The sequence below is a fragment of the Myotis daubentonii genome, chromosome 1, assembly GCF_963259705.1.
Source record: "Myotis daubentonii chromosome 1, mMyoDau2.1, whole genome shotgun sequence".
Taxonomy (NCBI): Eukaryota; Metazoa; Chordata; class Mammalia; order Chiroptera; family Vespertilionidae; genus Myotis; species Myotis daubentonii.
The window spans coordinates 32,851,696-32,872,687 of NC_081840.1; the positions used below are offsets into that span (position 1 = coordinate 32,851,696).

At 38.4% G+C, this 20,992-nt stretch overlaps 1 protein-coding gene across 3 annotated transcripts in view; it reads right to left on the reverse strand.

Moving 5' to 3' along the window:
- Positions 1–20,992, reverse strand: part of SLC38A6 (solute carrier family 38 member 6) — a 65,504-nt gene that overhangs the window by 36,165 nt on the left and 8,347 nt on the right. For 2 of the 3 annotated variants that reach the window (XM_059694280.1, XM_059694297.1), the window contains exons 4-5: positions 11,967–12,019; positions 8,403–8,442 (exon numbers count right to left, since the gene is read on the reverse strand). In XM_059694280.1, the coding sequence (XP_059550263.1) occupies positions 8,403–8,442; positions 11,967–12,019 (93 nt within the window). The remainder of the gene's footprint in view (positions 1–8,402; positions 8,443–11,966; positions 12,020–20,992) is intronic. The other variant, XM_059694289.1, reaches the window with a different exon arrangement.

The following is a 20,992-nucleotide window of genomic DNA, read 5'->3' on the forward strand; positions in this document are numbered from 1 at the left end:
AGGTAAGAAGTTACTTATACCCCTGAGCACTGATCTCTGCCTCTATAAAACAAGGGTCCGATCATCTACCTTGAAGAGTTGCGGTAAGTATAATTAAAGTGACTAGTGGAACGCTTGACCGAGGTAGAAGCTATTATATTATTTTTCAGTTCTAAACAATCACTGCAAAAACTCAGACCATTTATACAAAGTCTATAACAGAACATCCTATCTTTCAAAAAAATGCTATCTGAATTATAGTATATGCAGATAGGCATGGAAGAAGTATACAAATTCAATCTGATCCTAAACACTTTGTAAGTATCCAATGAATTTCTAATTAATAACAAAAAATCCACTTTGTAGAAATAACATTAAATAAGTCATATGCACAACATATTAAAGATCCTCCTAAGTAAGTGTTTCTTCTCACGCATATATGGTCTAGCTCAGAGGTCCTCAAACTTTTTAAACAGGGGGCCAGTTCACTGTCCCTCAGACCGTTGGAGGGCCGGACTATAGTTTTAAAAAAAAACTATGAACAAAGTCCTATGCACACTGCACATATCTTATTTTGAAGTAAAAAAAAACAAAACTTCAAAAAAAAAAAAAAAAGGCCCTACTAACTGCAAAATAAAAAAAAATAGACCTCCTAACTTCAAAAAAAAAAATCCTAACTTGTTCTTACCTCGGTCCTCAGGCAGCAGCAGGCTCTGCACAGGCAAGCTCATGACTCCTCCGATCACACCCGAGACTGAGAGGAGGAGTCAAGAGACAGAGAGAAGGAGGGGAGTCGGAGAGTGCAGCGCACATTCCACACATGCGCACTGCGGGCCCCGGCTGCTAAGCAACAGGCAGCGGTGGCAAAAACATCCGGCGGGCCAGATAAATGTTTTCGGCGGGCCCGTAGTTTGAGGACCCCTGGTCTAGCTGCTTAGGACTTACAAAGACCCAGCCTATATCAATCAAGGAACTTCTTAAAGCTGGAGCTCCTAGTCATTAACCTCCAAGGCTCAACGGCTCCCCTAAAGTTCCAAGAACTGTGATTCCCCTTTTCTGACAAGAAATAGCATCTATGAAAGTTTTTAGACCAATAGTTGCTGATTTGTTAAAGATACCTAACAAAACACCAACATATTTTTTTTTAAAGAATCTTTTTTTTCTTTTATTTATTATTTTTTTAATAAATCTTTATTGTTCAGATTATTACAGTTGTTCCTCTTTTTTTCCCCCATAGCTCCCCTCCACCTGGTTCCCACCCCATCCCCTGCCCTTACCCCTTCACTGTCCTCATCCATAGGTGTACGATTTTTGTCCAGTCTCTTCCCGCACCCCCCCTTCCCCCTGAGAATTGTCAGTCCACTCCCTTTCTATGTCCCTGATTCTATTATATTCACCAGTTTATTCTGTTCGTCAGATTTTTATTCACTTGATTTTTAGATTCACTTGTTGATAGTTATGTATTTATTGCCACTTTGTTGTTCATAATTTTTATCTTTACCTTTCTCTTCTTCCTCTTCTGTAGGGCGCGGCTATAGGGTAAAGCCTGGGACTGACCTGTTGGCAAAGCCACAAACAAGTCCCAGCTTAGAGGGCACAGTCCTCTTAGCATAATTAGGCTTGACTTTATGATGCTCCCTCCGTCCTTCCTAGGTAGCTAATGGGCTGTGGGAGGTGCAGCAAGTGCTGCCAAAACAAGTGAAACTCACAAGAACATCGTAACTATGGTGACTACTACCTAGTTTACCTCTGGCTGTAAAATAAAGGCTCAGCTTGCCTCTGGATCTCTCTCCATGGCCTCAGCCAGGCACAGGAAGATCCACCTAGACCCAGCTTATTCTCTTTGTCTGTCATTTCTCCATCCTTCATTGCCCTCACTCAGGCTTCTGGAACCCTTGGCTGAGCTGGCTCAGCACACTCTTCTTAAAGAATACCCTTCAGCATTTCATATAATACTGGTTTGGCAGCGATGAACTCCTTTACCTTTTTCTTATCTGTGAATCTCTTTATCTGACCTTCAATTCTAAATGATAGCTTTGCTGGGTAGAGTAATTTTGGTTGTAGGTTCTTGCTATTCATCACTTTGAATATTTCTTGCCACTCCCTTCTGGCCTGCATAATTTTTGTTGAGAAATCAGCTAACAGTCGTATGGGTACTCCCTTGTAGGTAACTGTTTTTCTCTTGCTGCTCTCTTTGTCTTTTGCTCTTGGCATTTTAATTATGATGTGTCTTGGTGTGGTCCTCTTTGGTTCCTTTTGTTTGGGGTTCTCTGCGCTTCCTGAACTTGTAAGTCCATTTCTTTCACCAGGTAGGGGAAGTTTTCTGTCATTATTTCTTCAAATAGGTTTTCAATATCTTGCTCTCTCTCTTCTTCTGGCATCCCTATAATTCGGATGTTCGTGCGCTTGAAGCTGTCCCAGAGGCTCCTTGCTCTATTTTCATACTTTTGTATTCTTTTTGCCTTTTGCTTTTCCGGTTGGGTGTTTTCTGCTGCTTCGTATTTCAAATCTTTGACTTGATTCTTAGGATCCTCTCATCTGCTGTTGGATCTCTGTATATTATTCTTTATTTCAGTCAGTGTATGCTTAATTTCTAATTGGTCCTTTTTCATATCCTTGAGGGTCTCACTATATTTCTCAGAGGTTTCTAGAAGATTCTTGAGTAACCTTATAACCGTGGTTTTGAACTCTATATCCAGTAGTTTGCTTTCCTCCATTTCTTTCATTTGTGACCTGTTTCTTTGTCTCTGCATTTTGGCTGTTTCCCTGTGTTAATAGAATGGCTTTGTGTGCTAGGTGTCCTATAAGGCCCAGTGGCTCAGCCTTCTTAACACATTGTTTGCGGGTAGTTTTTATCACGCGCTAACAGGTGGCGCGGGCCATTTTTGCTATTTTTTTGCGCAAATGGCAACGTTCAGTAAAATTATGATAACTTTAGTTTACGTATTTATATGTTACCCGCATTCTACCGCTAGTCTATAAAAAACGTATTAGTTCGTGTCCCGTGCTCTACTACACTGGTAGAATGTATAAATACGTTTCCTGCATACAATGTGTTAATTACCTGAGGTGGACACTCTTGGTGCACACCTTTGGGCTTTGTGCACAGTCCTGTTATAGTTAAGCCTTGACTGCTTTTGGTATCACTAGGAGGAATTGACCTCCAGGCCAATTGGCTGTGAGGACCAGTTGTGTCTGCAATGGGAGAACTTCTCTGCTGGAGACATCCTTATGGGGCAGGACTTGCTTCAGTGGGGCTTTGGCGCTCACTGAGTCTGCCCAGGTTTTTAGGCAGAGAAAGGCCAGGCCATTCATATGCACAAGCCTCTGCACACAGCTTGGGTGGGGTTGTAAATTGGTTGGGGTCTCAGGGAATCACCAGGGTGGAGCAAACCACAATGGCTGCCAGTCTGCTCTGCCTCAGAGCAGTCCCGGGGTCTGTGTCTAGCAGCCCTGCGCAGGAACAGTGAATGCTGCAAGCACCTCTGAGAGAAAGCCACCCTCACGTTCTGGCCCGATGCCAGACAGTCCAGTTTCTCTCTGTATGTGTCTGGGTCCCCAAATTCTTGCCCGGAACTGGAGTTCAGAGCAGTCGGGAGTTTGTATCTCCCTCCCGGTTGAAAAAGACAACAGTGTACCCAGCTGCCAGCCCTTTCGTGTGCGCCTCCGTACCTCCACACTTCCATACCTCTGCACCTCCTACCGGACTCAATGCGCTTTTCTCTTTCCTTCTAGTTGTAGAATTTCACTCAGCCAGCCTTCCCGTAGTTCTGGATGATATTTGTTTTGTCTTTTAGTTGTAGTTTTAATGTGGTTGTGCGTGGCAGCAAATTCAGGTGTTTACCTATGCCGCCATCTTGGTTGTCTCCTTCCCAAATTTTATATATATAAATTGATTTCAGAGAGGAAGGGAGCGGGATAGACAAAGATAGAAACATCAATGATGAGAAAGAATCATTGATCAGCTGCCTCCTGCACGCCTCCTACTGGGGATCAAGCCCGCAACCTGGGCATGTGCCCTTGACTGGAACCGAACCCGGGCGCTTCAGTCCCCAGGCTGATGCTCTATCCACTGAGCCAAACTGGCTAGGGCACCAAATCATCTTTTAAACCAAGCATAACCCTCCCACTGAACTTTCCTATAATAAAAATATTTTAATGTTCTGAAAGAATTAATATGTCTCCCAAAGTACCAAAGTAAAAATCGAATTTTGAGGTAAGAAGTTACCTTAAGCTCCCTGCCTCCCATCCTACCCCCAGCAATTTAACAAAGAGAAAACTGAGGCAAAGAGAGTGAGGGAGGGACTTCCCTAAGACACAGGGCTACCCAATGACAGAGACTGGAGTAGATAGAGCTCAAGGTGTGTAACTTCCAGTCCAGTGTTCTGCTCACAAGAACAAGCTTCCAATTCAATTGAAATTAGGTAATGATTTGTGTATACCTGGCTGAGACAAAAAGCTCTCCAATGTGTTTCAATTATTACTTAGTGAACTGTCAATAAATAAACTTTTAACCAATGTAAAGAAAATCATAGAGACATTCTTTTAAAACTAAGTAAGCCTCACCTGCTTTTCTGAATTTGGGGGACATTAAAAGTTGCTGTGATTGCTTCTAAGTCATTTTTTTAAAGGTTCTAAAACAAAGCAAGCAAGCAAATCAACAAACTTAGAGTTGGGAGAACTGATTATTTATCTGCCACCTAATGGAGGAATCCTTCCTAGAACATTCTGACATTTGACCAACCAGCTCTGTTTGAATGTTTTCAGGGATAAGGAGCATTTTCAAAGAGTGTGGGTCGTTTCCATTATTACAAAGCTTACTTACAAAGGTATTCCAAATGCACCCAATCTAGCTTCACTGTGGACCCATCAGAACCAGCTCTGCTTTCTGGAACAATACTGAATTAGTCTATCATCTTTTTATTTTTTTCATGTTCAGCTCTTCATATCTTTAAAATGAGCAATCAATCTAGCAATCCCCTTTTCTCTTCTTTTTTTAATACATATTTTTTACTGATTTCAAAAAGGGAGAGAGAGAGAGACAGAGGGGAGAGAGAGAGAGAGAGAGAGAGAGAGAGAGAGAGAGAGAGAGAGAGACATCAATGATGAAAGAATCATTGATCGGCTGCCTCCTGCATACCCCACACTGGGGATCAAGCCCGAAACCCAAGCATGTGCCCTGACTGGGAATGAAACCATGACCTCCTGGTTCATAGGTTGACACTCAACCACTGAGCAACACCAGCTTGGCCCCTTTTCTCTTCTTGATAAATATACCTATAACACTTAAAAGTACTTGGAAATAGCCCATACAAATCATATCCAGCTCCAATCAGTTCAACAAAGGTTCATCAAGCCTCAGGTATTGTGCTAGGTTCTGGGAGTACAAAGTGAAATGAGACATAATCCTTGCCCTGGAGGAGCTTGAATGTAGTGGGGGAGAAAAGCACATACAGAGATAACTTTAGTAACAGCAAGGGCTAAAATAGAATCCTGTTCAATAACAGTTACATACAAGATTAGAGAACAGGGATTAGGGTAAAGGATATAGAGAATACAACAGCAGGCAGGCATTGTGCCAGGGTCACAAAATTGGATCCAAATTCCTGGAATGAAATTCTACATAAAATGATTTAAAAAAAAAATAGCTCAACCTAATCTAAGAAAAAATGTGATGGTGCTTACTAATTACATAGAGAGGAAAATGATGGACTGAAAATAACAAAGTATACATTCATATTAGAGACCAAGTGTACAGTTAATCAATAAGTATTTGCTAAAATAAAATAAATTAATCCAAAGAAGATCTTAAAATCAATGACATTATATAGATTCCTAAAGGAAGAGACTTATTTTACTGAATTCTAGTCTGAAGAGTAAAGTAGTGTTTGTTAGAAAGAAATTATTTTGTATGACATCCAAGAAAGCATTCCTCTCATTCAATAATATCTGTTTCAATGAACATTGAAAGAATAAAAACATGAATGTTCAGGATTTCCAGAGCAATGGCAACTATAATTTATTGTTGGAATGTTAATATTTTTTTAAGCCATAGTGAAGTATTTTATTTGTAGGGCAATGGAGAGTCACTGTCTGATCCAGACAGTCACAAAAATAAGCTACAAATACAAAATTAGGTTGGAAAAGGCAATTCCTCCAAAATACCCGAATGCCTGGTCTTCATAGGCTGTCATTCCCTCCAAGATTCTCTTGGAACTCAACTGGACCAAGCCTCCTTTTGAATGGGTGGGGAAACTAAGGTTTGGAGTGAGAAAATAATGTGCCTCAAGGAATGACTTAAAATTAGTTACAAAGGATAAGTAGAAGCAAGACTCCTGATCATATAGAGCTGAGATGAAATACTGGGCTCTTCAGCTCAATTCAAATCTTTAGCTCTACAACTTAGCTATGTGGATCATGAGCAAGTTCTTCAATGCCACTAACTCTTTTGAAAATATATTTTTTATTGTTGATATTACAGATATCCCCCCCCTTTTACCCTCTGCACTCAGCCCCTCTCCCTCCCCATTCCTCCACCCCCTGCAAGGCCTACACCACACTACTGGGTCTATGGGTTATGCATATCTATCTATCTATATAAAAGTCTAAGCGACCAAACAACCAAATAACCAGTCACTATGACGTGCACTGACCACCAGGGGGCAGGCGCTAAACACAGGAGTTGCCCCCTGGTGGTCAGTGCGCTCCCATTGCAGGAGTGCCACTCAGCTGACCAACGGGTGCCAGGCGTCTGCAGCAGTGCTACTGAGTGGCAGTGGCTGCAGGAGCAGCAGGGCCGGGATGAGTGGGAGCGGCTCAGTGCCAGGCTCAGACTCCTCCCCAGCCACCTGCCACTACTACATCTCTCAGGGGATGTCGGACTGCCGGTTTCAGCCCACAGGGATCGGGCCAAAACCAGCAGTCCGACATCCCCCAAGGGGTCCTGGATTGCAAGAGGGCACAGGCCAGGCTGAGGGACCCCATCGGTGCACGAATCTGTGCCCCAGACCTCTAGTAAGCACATAATTTCTTTGGTTTATCTCTTCTAACTCTCAGTTACCACATCAGTAAAATGGAATAATAAAGAGTTCGGGGGAGGATAAGATAACCTGGGTAATTTGCTTAGCTCTCACTAAATGTAGCCAAGGGAATGTTAATATTTTCCTTGACCAAGAAACCCATTAAAGATAGACTTCAGTTGAATAATGCTTAAAGTGCAATAGTTCAGATCTTGAGTATCAGAATTGAACTTTATTAAAACTGTCATCTTTCAATTATTTTGAACTGTTACATATAAGATTAAAATTTCCTTTGACCACACAATCCTGTGTAAGACCCAAAGTGCATGTCAACCTTCTCTGTGTATATTCCTTTAAACCAGCCATTTTCAACCTTTTTTTTTATCTCATGGCACACATAAACTAATAACTAAAATTCTGAGGCACACCAAAAAATATAATTTTTGCTGATCTGACAAAAAATAGGTATAATTTTGATTCATTCACACTGGACAGCTATTGTGTTGACTGTTGTCATTTTTTTTTTTAAGTTGACAATTTAAGGGAAAAGAGGGTAGTGCCCTGACTAAATAGCCAGGTATTGCATGCTTTAAAAATTCCTGAATTTTTAAATTCAAGAATTTAAACACAGCGTACAGGTTGAAAATTGCTGCTTTTAAACTAATAGCATTAACTTAGTACTCCAGTCAATGCTAAAAACATGTTCAGCACTATGTAACTTCTTTACAACATATATAATTCCCATATTTTGTATTTAAATGTGTAGCTATCTCTAATTAACACTAATTTTGGTTCTTGATAATGGGATTTTTTGATGGGAACAAGATAACAGATAAATGTGACAATGTTTTTCTCAGGTCTATTTTTTAAACCACTTGGTCATTTTTCTCTGCTATAAGAGGCCACTGTCTACACCTGAATGTTCACAGCTCATAGACTACCACCCCCACTAAAGCAGTCCCCACTAATGGGGGTGAGTAGGACAAAAGTGGAGGGGAAGTATTTCAGAATCACCTGGAGAGTTTTCTAAAGCAGCGGTCGCCAACCTTTTGGACCTCATGGACCATCAGTGGTCCACAGACCACCGGTTGGCGACCGCTGTTCTAAATAATACCTCACCACTATCACAACTACAGAACGCAAATGTGTTAGAGGTGTGTTGTGGGCCTAATAGCAAGACTGAAATAAAGGGTTTACCTGGAACTGATTTAGAAGTTATTGTCCAGGAGGGCTGCTTAAAAAACCTACAAAAAAAGAGTAATGAGGACAACACGCAAGGTTTCTGAGGATACCTGTGTCTAAAGGGGTTCAGGTTCCAGCTAGACCTGTGGTACGGCAAGAAACCAAAAGAGGAAATCATTTCCATCACATCTATACATAAACCATGTACTTTCCACTGCTTACCTCCAATATTCTGGATTATTATGGTGCCTGCCACCACCACCTATAAAAGAACAAATGTATTTAGAAGATGAAAGAGGAAATAATATAAAAAATTGGTATTTTATTAAAATCCAATAACTACTACTAAAAAACAGATGCAGAAATCCAGAAAAATTGGAAAGAATAAACTTTGCCAGCCATTTGTAATACATAAAACTAATAATCATTACATAAAAAGCCTTTCTTTAATAGTTCCATGGTTACTATAAAGAATACTTTTGAAAGTTTTCTTGGCAGCCATTTTTAACAGTTAAAAGTGTTAAAAAGCTAGTAATCAGTGGTTATCAAAGTACCAAAAAAATGAAATTGGATCTATCTGGTCTCATTCTCCATTTTTACTGGTTTACCACACTGCTTTAGTAGGTAGACTGAGACAGCTTGAGGTGTGCTCTGCCAATGCTGTACTACCTAAAAGGAAATGATACAGTCTTCTGAATATATTACCCCTCATACATCAAGGCTTTCCACATCTCTCGTCCCAGGGAATAAAAATCTAGAGCAGGGAACTTTAGAATCCTCAAACCTGAAAATTTAGCAACGTTTCAAACTCAATAATATGCAGTGGGCTGAGTGTAAGACAATGGGAGGTTACAAAGACTGTAGTATCTGCCCTGGCTGGTTTGACACAGTGGATAGGGCGTCGGCCTGTGGACTGAAGGATCCCGGGTTAGATTCTGGTCATGCCTGGGTTGCAAGCTCGATCCCCAGTGGGGGGTATGCAGGAAGCAGCTGATCAATGATTCTCTCATCATTGATGTTTCTGTCTGTCTCTCTCTCTCCCTTCCTCTCTGGAATCGGTAATATATAGAATTGGTGAACTCCTCCCCTCTCAAAATGGGGCAGCTGCTACTCAGCTCTGGTTAGTTGCTGGCATATGGGCATGTGGACCCAATGCTGCTAGATCTTCCAATTTGTGAGAGTCAAAATTGAATTCTTTAAAATTTCGTAACTCTTAGTTAGCAATCAGTTAAAAATAAAAAGGATTTGAACTGAACAAAATATGCTTGAGGACTAAGTTCAGCCTGCAGGCTGCTAGCTTGTGATCTTTGATGAGACTCCTGGGAAACTCAAGACAGCAGTTGAACCATTCTTGGTAACCAGATGTTCTAGGAAGAAAGACATTCTCCTTCCACTTGGGCATTCCGATCACTCAAACAAATCTTGGTGGATCTTCACCCCCAATGTATGTTGGAGCTGACGAACTACCTAGGGTCATGCAGTCCTACACAGATTGGAAACAGATCACCCTTCCAGGAATCCATCAGTGGCACAGCATTTACCGATCCTGGGAACAATCTAAGTTACTGAGGCCTCGAGGCCTTGGAGTCTCCAGAGCAGGACTAATGACAGGAAAATTGAGACACGTCTTTGAAAATGTGGTCATCGTCTCGCTAACATTTTCCAGAAAATAAAAATAAAAAACTTTGCATATCAACCCATTTAAAAATTAGTTTCAAAATTCAGTTATTTGTGAAAAGACTATTTTGAACTTTTTTTAAACACTACCTTTCATCAGTCATACATAATAACTGGATTTCTTTTCAGTCATATATAATAATGGATTTTTTTATATTAATATCTTGCAAAAAGTAATAATATCAACTTATTGGTGATTATTTTTTCCGTTGTTTTCTTTTTTAACATTTAAGATCTAGAAAGGCTATCTATCTATCTATCTATCTATCTATCTATCTATCTAATCTACCACAGTGCATGATGTGGTATTTGCTCAAGACATATTTGTTTGGTTAGTAAATAAATCAATTTAGAGACAATTCAAAAAATCTTCCTTAAAATTTTCAAAAAACATTTCAAAAATATTCTTTAATTCTCAGAACAATGTTATCCTATCATATATAATATCACTATCCATATTATATCTGAAAAGCAGGTAATAGGAAAGTTTCAACCCAATTGTGAAAATGAAGAGGAAATATTTAAAAGGCAGACAAACAACTCCTATTTGAAATGCCCTCTATCTGTGTACCTGCCTACTACGTACCAGGTGCATACATTAAAATGATAATGCAACTCTTCTAGAGTTCTAGGAAAGGGGATTCAATAATCCATGCTCCTCATTTAGACCCTCCTGCTATACAAGGAATTCAGGAAATACTAATGGGAAATAATACTGATGATACTTAGAGTCATGTTATAGAACATATTCAATTAATTGGAGAGTTTTCTTATGTAACTAACATTTTTTTCCTCCTTGGTTAAACTGAATAGAGGAAACTGATCATGATTCTACCAAACATTCTGACCTTTAGGAAAGAGAAACTGTTACTGGGGTAGTAACAAAACCCTTTACCCTTAAGTAACTATTCTCCATTTTGCACTTTTGTACTTTATCCCTTTAGTACTTTAACAACCAAGTAAATTTGAATGTAAATATAGGTGTTTTCCCTATTACACAGATCTTTTTCCTTCCAGACTTGCCTTAGAAATTAGTTCAGCCATCTAAAAATATAGTATTCTTTTAGAGTTGAAAACAAAATAAACAAGCAAAACCATAAAAAAAAGATTTACAAATAAAAATAAAAAGGCCTGTTTGAAACCAATATGAAAATAGGTTTTATAAGTATGATAACTCTTGAGAAATTAAAAAAAAAAAGTACTATGGCACTAACAATATTTACCTCCTGATCACCTGTGGAAGAAGACAGTGTTTCCCTACCTGCTAAATTAGTTTAGTATGCCTATCACAAATGAATGCCCAACAAATATTGCTGTTAGTTCTCTTATTCTGAGGAGGAAAAAGCAGTTAGAGTCTAGAGTCCTTTAAGTAACTATGGACAAATAGGCCCCTCAATTTCTCTGGGCCTTAATTTCCTCACCTATAAATGAGGAGATAGCTACAAAATCTTGCAGCACTGTTAAGCTCTTAAATACTATGATCTTCTAATTAGCCGTTTTGTAAATAGTCATGGTATAACTTTTTAAAATATATTTTTATTGATTTCAGAGAGGAAGGGAGAGGGAGAGATAGAAACATCAATGATGAGAATCATTGACCGTTGCCTCCTGCACGCCCCCTACTGGGGATTGAGCCTGCAACCCAGGCATGTGCCCTTGACCAGAACCGAACCCAGGACCCTTCAGTCCACAGGCTGATACTCTATCCACTGAGCAAAACTGGCTAGTTCTAGTTACGGTATAATTTTAATCCAATGCTTCTCTACTCTCCTGTCTTTTGGGGGATATACTCAGAGAATATAATCAAAATTAATAAGGAAAACTTAAAATAGACCACCGCTACTATTTTAAAATTATCCAAGTCATTGCTGTCCTTCATTAGGGTGAAAAGTACTAAAAGATTTAAGTGTTGAATTAAATTTATTGATGCATTTTTAGGAAGGGCATAAAGAGATTTCTTTTCTTCCACTTCCTGTTCCCATCATTCTGTCTTTAATTTCCTTTTATTTCTCTAATTTCTTTCCCTGATATATTCTTGTCTTTTCTAACTGGAAAGAGAAGGAAAATATGCCTCTCTGGATTTTGGACATAGCAAGAAGAAAAAATTACCTTTCCACATAATCCAAATGCAAAGAGTCCAAGGTCTTCATAAGATGTCACAGCTGTTAAGAGAAATTGTAATTTTCATTTTTACACAGAACTATTTGTGTGCCAAGTCTTAAAGAGAAGAAAGTTATTCCACTACTACCTTATAGCTATTGGATGGTCACACTAAATTTAAAGTAGAAGTAACCACTTTTTGGGACACTTTTGAAGACTTATGGTCTGCAAGGATAGAGTCCTCTTAGAAGAAGTAGAGCTTAGCAAACCCCAAGGTTGCCTAACCACCACCCAGGCTGCATTAATCCAAATGGAATAATTACTCAAGAACAAACCCCATTTCTCACTAAACAGTTACTTGCCTACTGCACTGTCCAAATGTAAGTTTTTGTTGGCAAGTTTCTGAAAACTGCATATGTAAATAAAGTTCAAGTATGAAAGTTGTATCATACTTTCAGAAACATTTACTTTTCCAGCTACCTAGGATAATGACACTGTGTTCATGATAGAAAAAAATACCCTTATCCCACAATTAGTAAGGCATACATTTTCTTTTTTCATCATAAAAGAGTATAAAATTACTCTCATCTCCTTTCATACATTCTCATTTCATATGTTCAAAAAATGTGGACACAGATGAAAATTCAATGGCTCATGAAAGCACTACATTTTTCCTCAACCCATGTAGCTTCATGCTCTAACTAGTGGCACCACTGGTAAAAATAAGAAAAGTAAAAACATTGTATAATCCTACAGTGTGGACAGTGCTTAACCTCATACTTCTTATACTGAAAAGCAGCACACCACCAAATCCCAAGGCTTGGTGGGAACACACATCTCCCACTGAGTCAGAGAGATGGCTCAGCATTTCTTAAAGCAAGTTTTCATACATCCCCCTCAAGCTATCTATGGGTTTTCTTTAAACTGCCACTAAATTAACAAAAAAATTCTTCTATTATTTCATAAGTAAGACTTCCAAGGTATGTAAAAATAAGGACTTTAAATACCATCTATGGCCTTTACATGTTATAACAACATGGTCTAAGACAGTGATGGCGAACCTATGACATGCGTGTCAGAGGTGACACGCGAACTCATTTTTTTGGTTTATTTTTCTTCGTTAAATGGCATTTAAATATATAAAATAAATATCAAAAGTATAAGTATTTGTTTTACTATGGTTGCAAATATCAAAAAATTTCTATATGTGACACGACACCAGAGTTAAGTTAGGGTTTTTCAAAATGCTGACATGCCGAGCTCAAAAGGTTCACCATCACTGGTCTAAGAGAAAACAGTGAAATGCTGAAAAAAGTAAGTTTTAATAATTAAGAACAAAAATACTAACTTTTCTTGCCAAGTATACATTTAAGATTTTAACTGTATTATCAGAGTTGATCAAAGAATTTACAAACTTTTTGGATGATACAGCTATTTACATCCTACCAAACATAACAGGGAAAGACAAATTAGTTTTGAATTGGGGATATATAAGTTGATTTTAAGTAGGAAACTTCATGCTTTAACAAGGAAAGACTTCAGTAATCATTTTACAGGGGTTGATTTTAAGTACTATACAGTTAGCCCTTGAACGGGGGAGCGCCACTCAGCCAGAAGCCGGGCTTACAGCTGGGGAGTGCAGTGGTGGTAGCAGGATCCTCTCCTGACTGCGCAGCAACGCTAAGGATGCCCGACTGCTGGCTTAGGCCCACTCCCTGCATGCCTAAGCCATCAGTAGGACATCCCCCATGGGCTCCCGGACTGCGAGAGGATGCAGGCTGAGCTGAGGGAACATCCCCCACCACCGAGTGCACAAGTGTTGTGCACCGGGCCTCTAGTTTTATTATATATGTGTATGTGACCCAAGTGTCCAGAAGGTCTCTGATCTGTCACTACAAGGCATGAGATTAAAGAAACATCATTGCTTATTTTTTACATCCTTTTTTAAAAATCCTCACCCAAGGATGTTTTATTGTTTGTTTTTTTAAAGATAGGAAGTGGGGAGGAGGGGAGAGAGAGAGAGACAGACATCGATGTGAGAGAGAAACATTGATCTGTTGCCTTCCATACATGCCCTGACAGGGAATTGAATCCACAACCTTTTGCTATACCAGAATACTCTGACCAATTGCACCACCTGGCCAGGGCAACATCCCTCTTTTATAGTATAATTAAATATAGTCTTTCTTAAGAAAAACTTTCCTTCCAAGAATTTTAAGCAAGAAGAATTTTCAGTGTTATATCAAATAACTTAGTTTTATTTTTATATTTAATGCAATTTATTTTAATTGAATTAGAGTTGACATCCACTATTATATTAGTTTCAGGTATACAATGCAGCGATTCACTATTTTTGTACATTACAAAATTATCACTACGATATGTCTAGTTTCCATCCGTCACCATATAAAGTTATTACAATATTATTGTCAACATTTCTCATGCTGTATGTTACATCCCCATGACTTATTTATTTTATAACTGAAGTTTCTACCTCTTATTCTCCTTCACCTGTTTCACCCACACTGCCATTCTCCACTCCTCTGGCAACCACCAGTTTGTTATTTGTATCTATGAGTCTATTTCTGTTTTGTTCAAATAACTTGCTTTTAAGATGAACTACTTTGCATCAGTTTCTCAGTTGGTGAGCATGTCATCAAGATAATACTCATTATGCCAGGCCAGTGTGGCTCAGTAGTTGAGCACTGACTCATGCACCAGGAGGTCCTGGGTTCGATTCCTGGTCAGGGCACATACCCTGGTTGCAGGCTGGATACCCAGCAGGAGGCGTGCAATGTTTCTCTCTCATGGATGTCTCTGTCTCTCCCTCTCCCTTTCTCTCTCTGAAAGCAATAAAAACACATTTTAAAAAAAGATAATACTCATCAAAAAGTTTAACTAGGGTTTATTTTATTTTTAAACAGCATAAACAAGTATAGATTATAGATTTAATAAACATAAAAAGCAAATAACTTTCCCAAAAGCAAAATCATATTAAAAGATCCCAAAAGAACTTGTATTTCAGCTATCAAAATTTAAGTAAATTAAAAGTATATTCTTAATTTTTTAATTAGAACACAACCTTTATTATTGCAGAAAATATAATTTAAAAACCAGCACAATAAGACAGCTGTAACTGCAACTTCTGACAATAGTGGCATACATTTTAGCAACCTCAAATTTCTCTCTTTTCTAGTTTTGTGAAAATACCTCTAAATGCAGCACACTCCCAAATTTACAGTGAAAAGGGCTTACACTATAAAGTTGAGGCTGAGTACAATGTTCAAATCCTAACTCTATCTTTCAACTCAGCATGTCTGGCTAGTCATTCAGTTCTGTCCCTGGCATCATATTTCTATGTTGCAAAAATCAGACGCCCTTTTCCACATCTGAGACATTGTGAATATGAACAATGGCTTCTGGTTTAACAGTGAGGCTGAACCAAAATATGTACAGTCAGTCAAATGCTTTATCTCTACATATTCACTTTTTAATGGTTTTCTGAATCATCTCAACATATAAACCAAATCAACACCAGTGAAATACTTTTAAAATTCTGTCATTTGGACACTTAAGATACTGGAAACAGTATCAATTGGTACTGATTTTTGGACTTCAATTTGGACAAGGAGCCTTTAAAATATTTATAACATTTGACCCCTAGGAGCATGCATCTGAGGAAACAAGACAAAAACCAGAGAAATCATTATATGCAAAGATGCTCATCATGCATTATTTATATTGACAATAAAAAACTACTTAAGTGCTAAACAATGGTAAAGTAATTAAGTAAATTATGATAGGTATATCTGATTAAATAATATGTAGCTATTAAAAACTATGTTTATAATAACATAAAAATGTCAATATAAAGTAAAGAAATAGGATTCAAATATGATTTATAAAGCAAACCACAAAAACAGTGGAATAGATTATAAACAAACAATTATGTAGTCTTCTTTGTCTTCCTTTTTTAGGGGGGGGGTTCAAATACTCTACAATGAGTGTAACAGAGTGGTAAAACTTTACTTTTCAATACAATATCACTTGAACAGTTTGGTTTCTTCCACCAAATATCTGATAAGGTTTATTTAAGCCGCAGTTTTTAATTTCTCTGGTGTTTAGCAATTTAAGTATCAATTTGTTTACTAATAAGGGATACTTTTGCTGCTCATTCACATGATCAACGTTTTAATATCTTAAAGTGAAAGATGTTTTGATATCAGAATAAGATGTGGTAATGATCAATCACATTAAAAGCATATTCCTACAGATTAGGAATAACATTAATTATGAAAATTATGAAATGAATTCAGTCTTTTACAGGAATTCACATAAGCAATACCTGGCACAATTCCCCTTAAATAAATAACTGAAAGCAGTCATAGCAATCTATTTTAGGAAATAATTTTTTTATATTTAAGAAATCAATGTTATGCTTTTGAGGCGGCAGAAAGGCTATAAATCCTAATGAAGTAAATTGGGGGAAAATTTCTTCTTTAATGTACCATCAAGGTACACTTTAGTGCTATTTTGGCTAGACCAAGACTTTGGCCTCTACAGGAATCGTTTGGAAAGCTGCTTCCCATGAAGTAGTGGAATATTTCCAGCTAGTTACTCCAGTGTTCTGTCTGCTTTGCATTTTCCCCTCAATGAAACAGGACAATTAATAAACTGTGGTTACAGTACAAAGCCCAAGCTTCAGCAGCAGCAATATTATCTTTGGATCTGGACTGAGGGGCATGAGTTAGTCAAATACAGTTCAACTCTCAGAAAGTTGGCCATTTGGAATGCACTCTTATTTTTTCGAAGTTCTTTTCTTTCTTGTGTTTTCCATCATTTTTCTCTCACCTTTTTTCTCGCTGAGAGTGTCATGCAGGTCATTCATTTATTGAATGTCTATTATGCAATTATATTGCCACTTTTCATCTTTCTTAATAGGTACTTAAATGTCAGTTTATCAGCTAAATGTGGCATATTTTTAGAGAACTCAATGTAGAAAAAAGAAAAAGAATACTGGACTACTAGGAATATCCTCCTTTCAAATGGCACAGAGGCCGTGATAACTCATACATAAGGGGTTCTGGGATCCCAATCTACTGCTTGGCTCTGAAGTGAACAATATTTATATAATCAGATCCTATAAATATTATTCATTAGTTTTCAAGTTTCAGACTCAACTTATAGATAAAACAAAAACAACTTACATATGATTAGAGAATAGAGACCTTGTCAGTGTAAGAGTACAGCAGAGACTGTGGAAAATAGGAAGACAGGTGAAAGAAATGATGGGAGCACTCATAACCACATATAGCAGAGCATCGAGAGGTACTATCTCAAGAACATGGAAGAAAAATAAAGATTTAAATGTATTATTTAGAATTACAAAATAATCAATGACATTAAATACAAATGAAAATTAGAAAGGAGAAAGCAGAATTAGTATACCCAAGCTAAATCCTGACCTTTAGTAATGAAGTGTCAACAGATAATCTGTTAAATCAATAAACAAAAGTAGAAGAATATTATTTAGATTTAGGAAGATAACACCAAAAGAATTAAAAACAAAAACGTTTTACGTTGCTAGCTCTGAGAAATGAGACTAGAAGTGGAGAGAATAGATGGGAAATACTCCACACCCTCCTGCACAAGGACACACATACGTACACATTTATGCACACATGTGTGCCTAGAGATTACTTTTGATTAAATCAAATAGCAGGTTAATTTAAAAATATGTTTAACCTACAGAGATTCACACCCATCCTTTCCCTGTAGTTCAAGAACATCATGTTCAATTTCTGCTCGAGGAAGCACTTCTCTAACGTCAAGGCCAACAGTATGAAGGAGTCACTGCATGAGCAAAGCACACACATAACCTGGCCCCGGGTTTCTCAGCCTTGCCACGACTAACATGTTTGGATTGGATCATTCGTGTAGTGCAGGGCTGTCCTGAGCATTGTGGGATGGTCAGCAGCACCCTTGGCCTTTATCCTCTAGCTGCCAGTGGACCTGTGACAACCAGAAATGTGTCGATGCACTTGGAAGAGAAAAATCAAGCTCAACTGAGAACTACTCATTAGCAAAAGGATGTGACAAGAACACCAGTCCACTGAAGATGGGGTCACAAAATCAGCCCACTTAATTAATTGTGGGTCTACTGAACCATGCTCACTAATGACAAGAAGAAACAGACATGAAAAGTGCTCACATTGCACATGAGATGTAAAAGGATTCTATATTCTTTTGATCAGTTCCGTTCTTGTGTGCTCTCAGTGAGAGCATCTTGCAGGGCTGAATGAGATTCATCATGACCGTGAAGCAATCGTATTGTTTATATGGTGCCCAGACTAAGGCTTGACAAACAAACAAACAAAAACAAAAAAAGGCTCTCAGCCTTATTGAGAAATGGTATGTTAGTGACATCCAACAGGTCATGTAAATGTTGAACACTATTTTATAAACTATATAGGGGAAAAAAAATTTTTAATCCTGAGGATATTTTTTCCATTGATTTCTAGAGAGAGTGGAAGGGAAGTAGGAGGGGGAAAGAGAGCGAGAGAAACGTCAATGTGAGAGAGAGAGAGAGAGAGATCAACTGGTGGCCTCCCGCACCAGCTCTTACTGGGATTGTGGAACTTGCAACCAAGGTACATGCCCTTGACCAAGAATCGAACTTGAGACCCTTTTGGTCCTCGGGCTAAAGCTCTAACCACTGAGAAACCAGCCAGGGCCTATATAAGAAACTTTCAAAGGTAATTTTGACTATACATAATTTTTGCCTTGTGTGTTGAATTTGGAACATTTATTTATTTATTTAGGAACTTTTTAAAATTTTTTTTTAATTTTTTTTGTTTTTTTTTTAAACATATTTTTATTGATTTTTTTACAGAGAGGAGGGGAGAGGGATAGTTAGAAACATCAATGAGAGAGAAACATCGATTCAGCTGCCTCCTGCACACCCCCTACTGGGGATGTGCCCGCAACCAAGGTACATGCCCTTGACCAGAATTAAACCTGGGACCTTTCAGTCCACAGAACGACGCTCTATCCACTGAGCCAAACCAGTTAGGGCTATTTAGGAACTTTTAAAACAGAATCTCTCTGTAGCTCTAATACATCCATCCATTCATAGCCCATGCATCCAGCTTTTATTAAATACCCTCTGTGTGTCAAGCACAGTTTGGTAGATGCTAAGAAAACAATGGTTGTTTAAATATACACTAAATTTTCAAGGAATGTAACTACCATGAAATGTATATTTTGTTTTGTTTGGAACTTTGTCAAAAATTGTTCACCATTTAGAAAAATCATATAACCAACAGCATTTACTTTGGTTTTGGGTCTCCTTTTTTCTACTGTACCATATTATTTATGTATAAGTAGATTTAGTTTCCCAGGACTGCTGGAACATATTGTCACAAACAACCGAAATTAACTAACAGTTCTGGAGGCCTAGTTTCAGTGGGTCAAAATCAAGGTGTCAATAGGGCCATGGTCACTCAGAGGCTCCAGGGAGAACCCACTCCTTGCCTTTTCCAGTTTCTGGTGACTGCTAGCCTACCTTGATCTGTGGCCATATCTCTGCCTCTGTGGTCACAATGCCTTCTTCTCTTCTGTCTGAGGTCTCCCTCCACGACTCATTTATTTATTTATTTATTTATTTATTCATTCATTCATTCATTCTTTTATTTCATTCATTCATTCATTCTTTTATTTTATATTTTTGTATAGAATGTCTGTAAAGCCTTACAGTTAATTTTTTTCCTTTATTAATTAAGGTTTTACCTATGTGTCCTTATCGCCCCATTCCCCCCTACCCTCCCCACTTATGCCCTGACCCCCCTGGTGTCTGTGTCCATTGGTTAGGCTTATATGCCTGCATATAAGTTCTTTGGTTGATCTCTCCCTCTTACCCCTACTCTTCCCTGCCTTTCCTCTGAGGTTTGACAGTCTGATCAATGCTTCTCTGTCTCCGGATCTGTTTTTGTTCATCAGTTTATGTTGTTCATTATATTCCATAAATGAGTGAGATCATGTGATATTTATCTTTCTCTGACTGGCTTATTTCACTTTGCATAATGCTCTCCAGTTCCATCCATGCTGTTGCAAATGGTAAGAATTCCTTCTTTTTTACAGCAGCATAGTATTCCATTGTGTAGATGTACCACAGTTGTTGTGTTTTTTTTTTTAAATATTTTATTGATTTTTTACAGAGAGGAAGGGAGAGAGATAGAGAGTTAGAAACATCGATGAGAGAGAAACATCGATCAGCTGCCTCCTGCACATCGCCCACTGGGGATGTGCCCGCAACCCAGGTACATGCCCTTGACCGGAATCGAACCTGGGACCTTTCAGTCCGCAGGCTGATGCTCTATCCACTGAGCCAAACCGGTTTCGGCTGTACCACAGTTTTTTAATCCATTCATCTGCTGATGGGCACTTAGGCTGTTTCCAGATCTTAGCTGTGGTAAATTGTGCTGCTATGAACATAGGGATGCATATATCCTTTCTGATTGGTGTTTCTAGTTTCTTGGGATATATTCCTAGAAGTGGGATCACAGGGTCAAATGGGAGTTCCATTTTTAGTTTTTTGAGGAAACTCCATACTGTCTTCTATAGTGGCTGCACCAGTCTGCATTCCCACCAGCAGTGCACGACGGTTCCTTTTTCTCCGCATCCTCGCCAGCACTTGTCCTTTGTTGGTTTGTTGACAACAGCCATCCTGACAGGTGTGAGATGGTACCTCGTTGCCTCCATGACACATTTAGAGTCCACCAGGATAATCTACCCAGCTCAATATTCTTAACTTAATGACATCTGCAAAGTCCTTTTTGCCATTTAAATTAACACTCACAGGTTCCAAGGATTAGGATATAGACATATTTGGGGGAACCATTATGCAGCCCATCACAGGTAGGTCATAGTACCTCTAGGAATTTCATTTCAGATAGTAAAGGGAGCATCTAGAATTTTTTTATATATAAAAGGGGAGAGGGTTGTGATGGATGGTATTGAGAATTACTGTTCTAGAG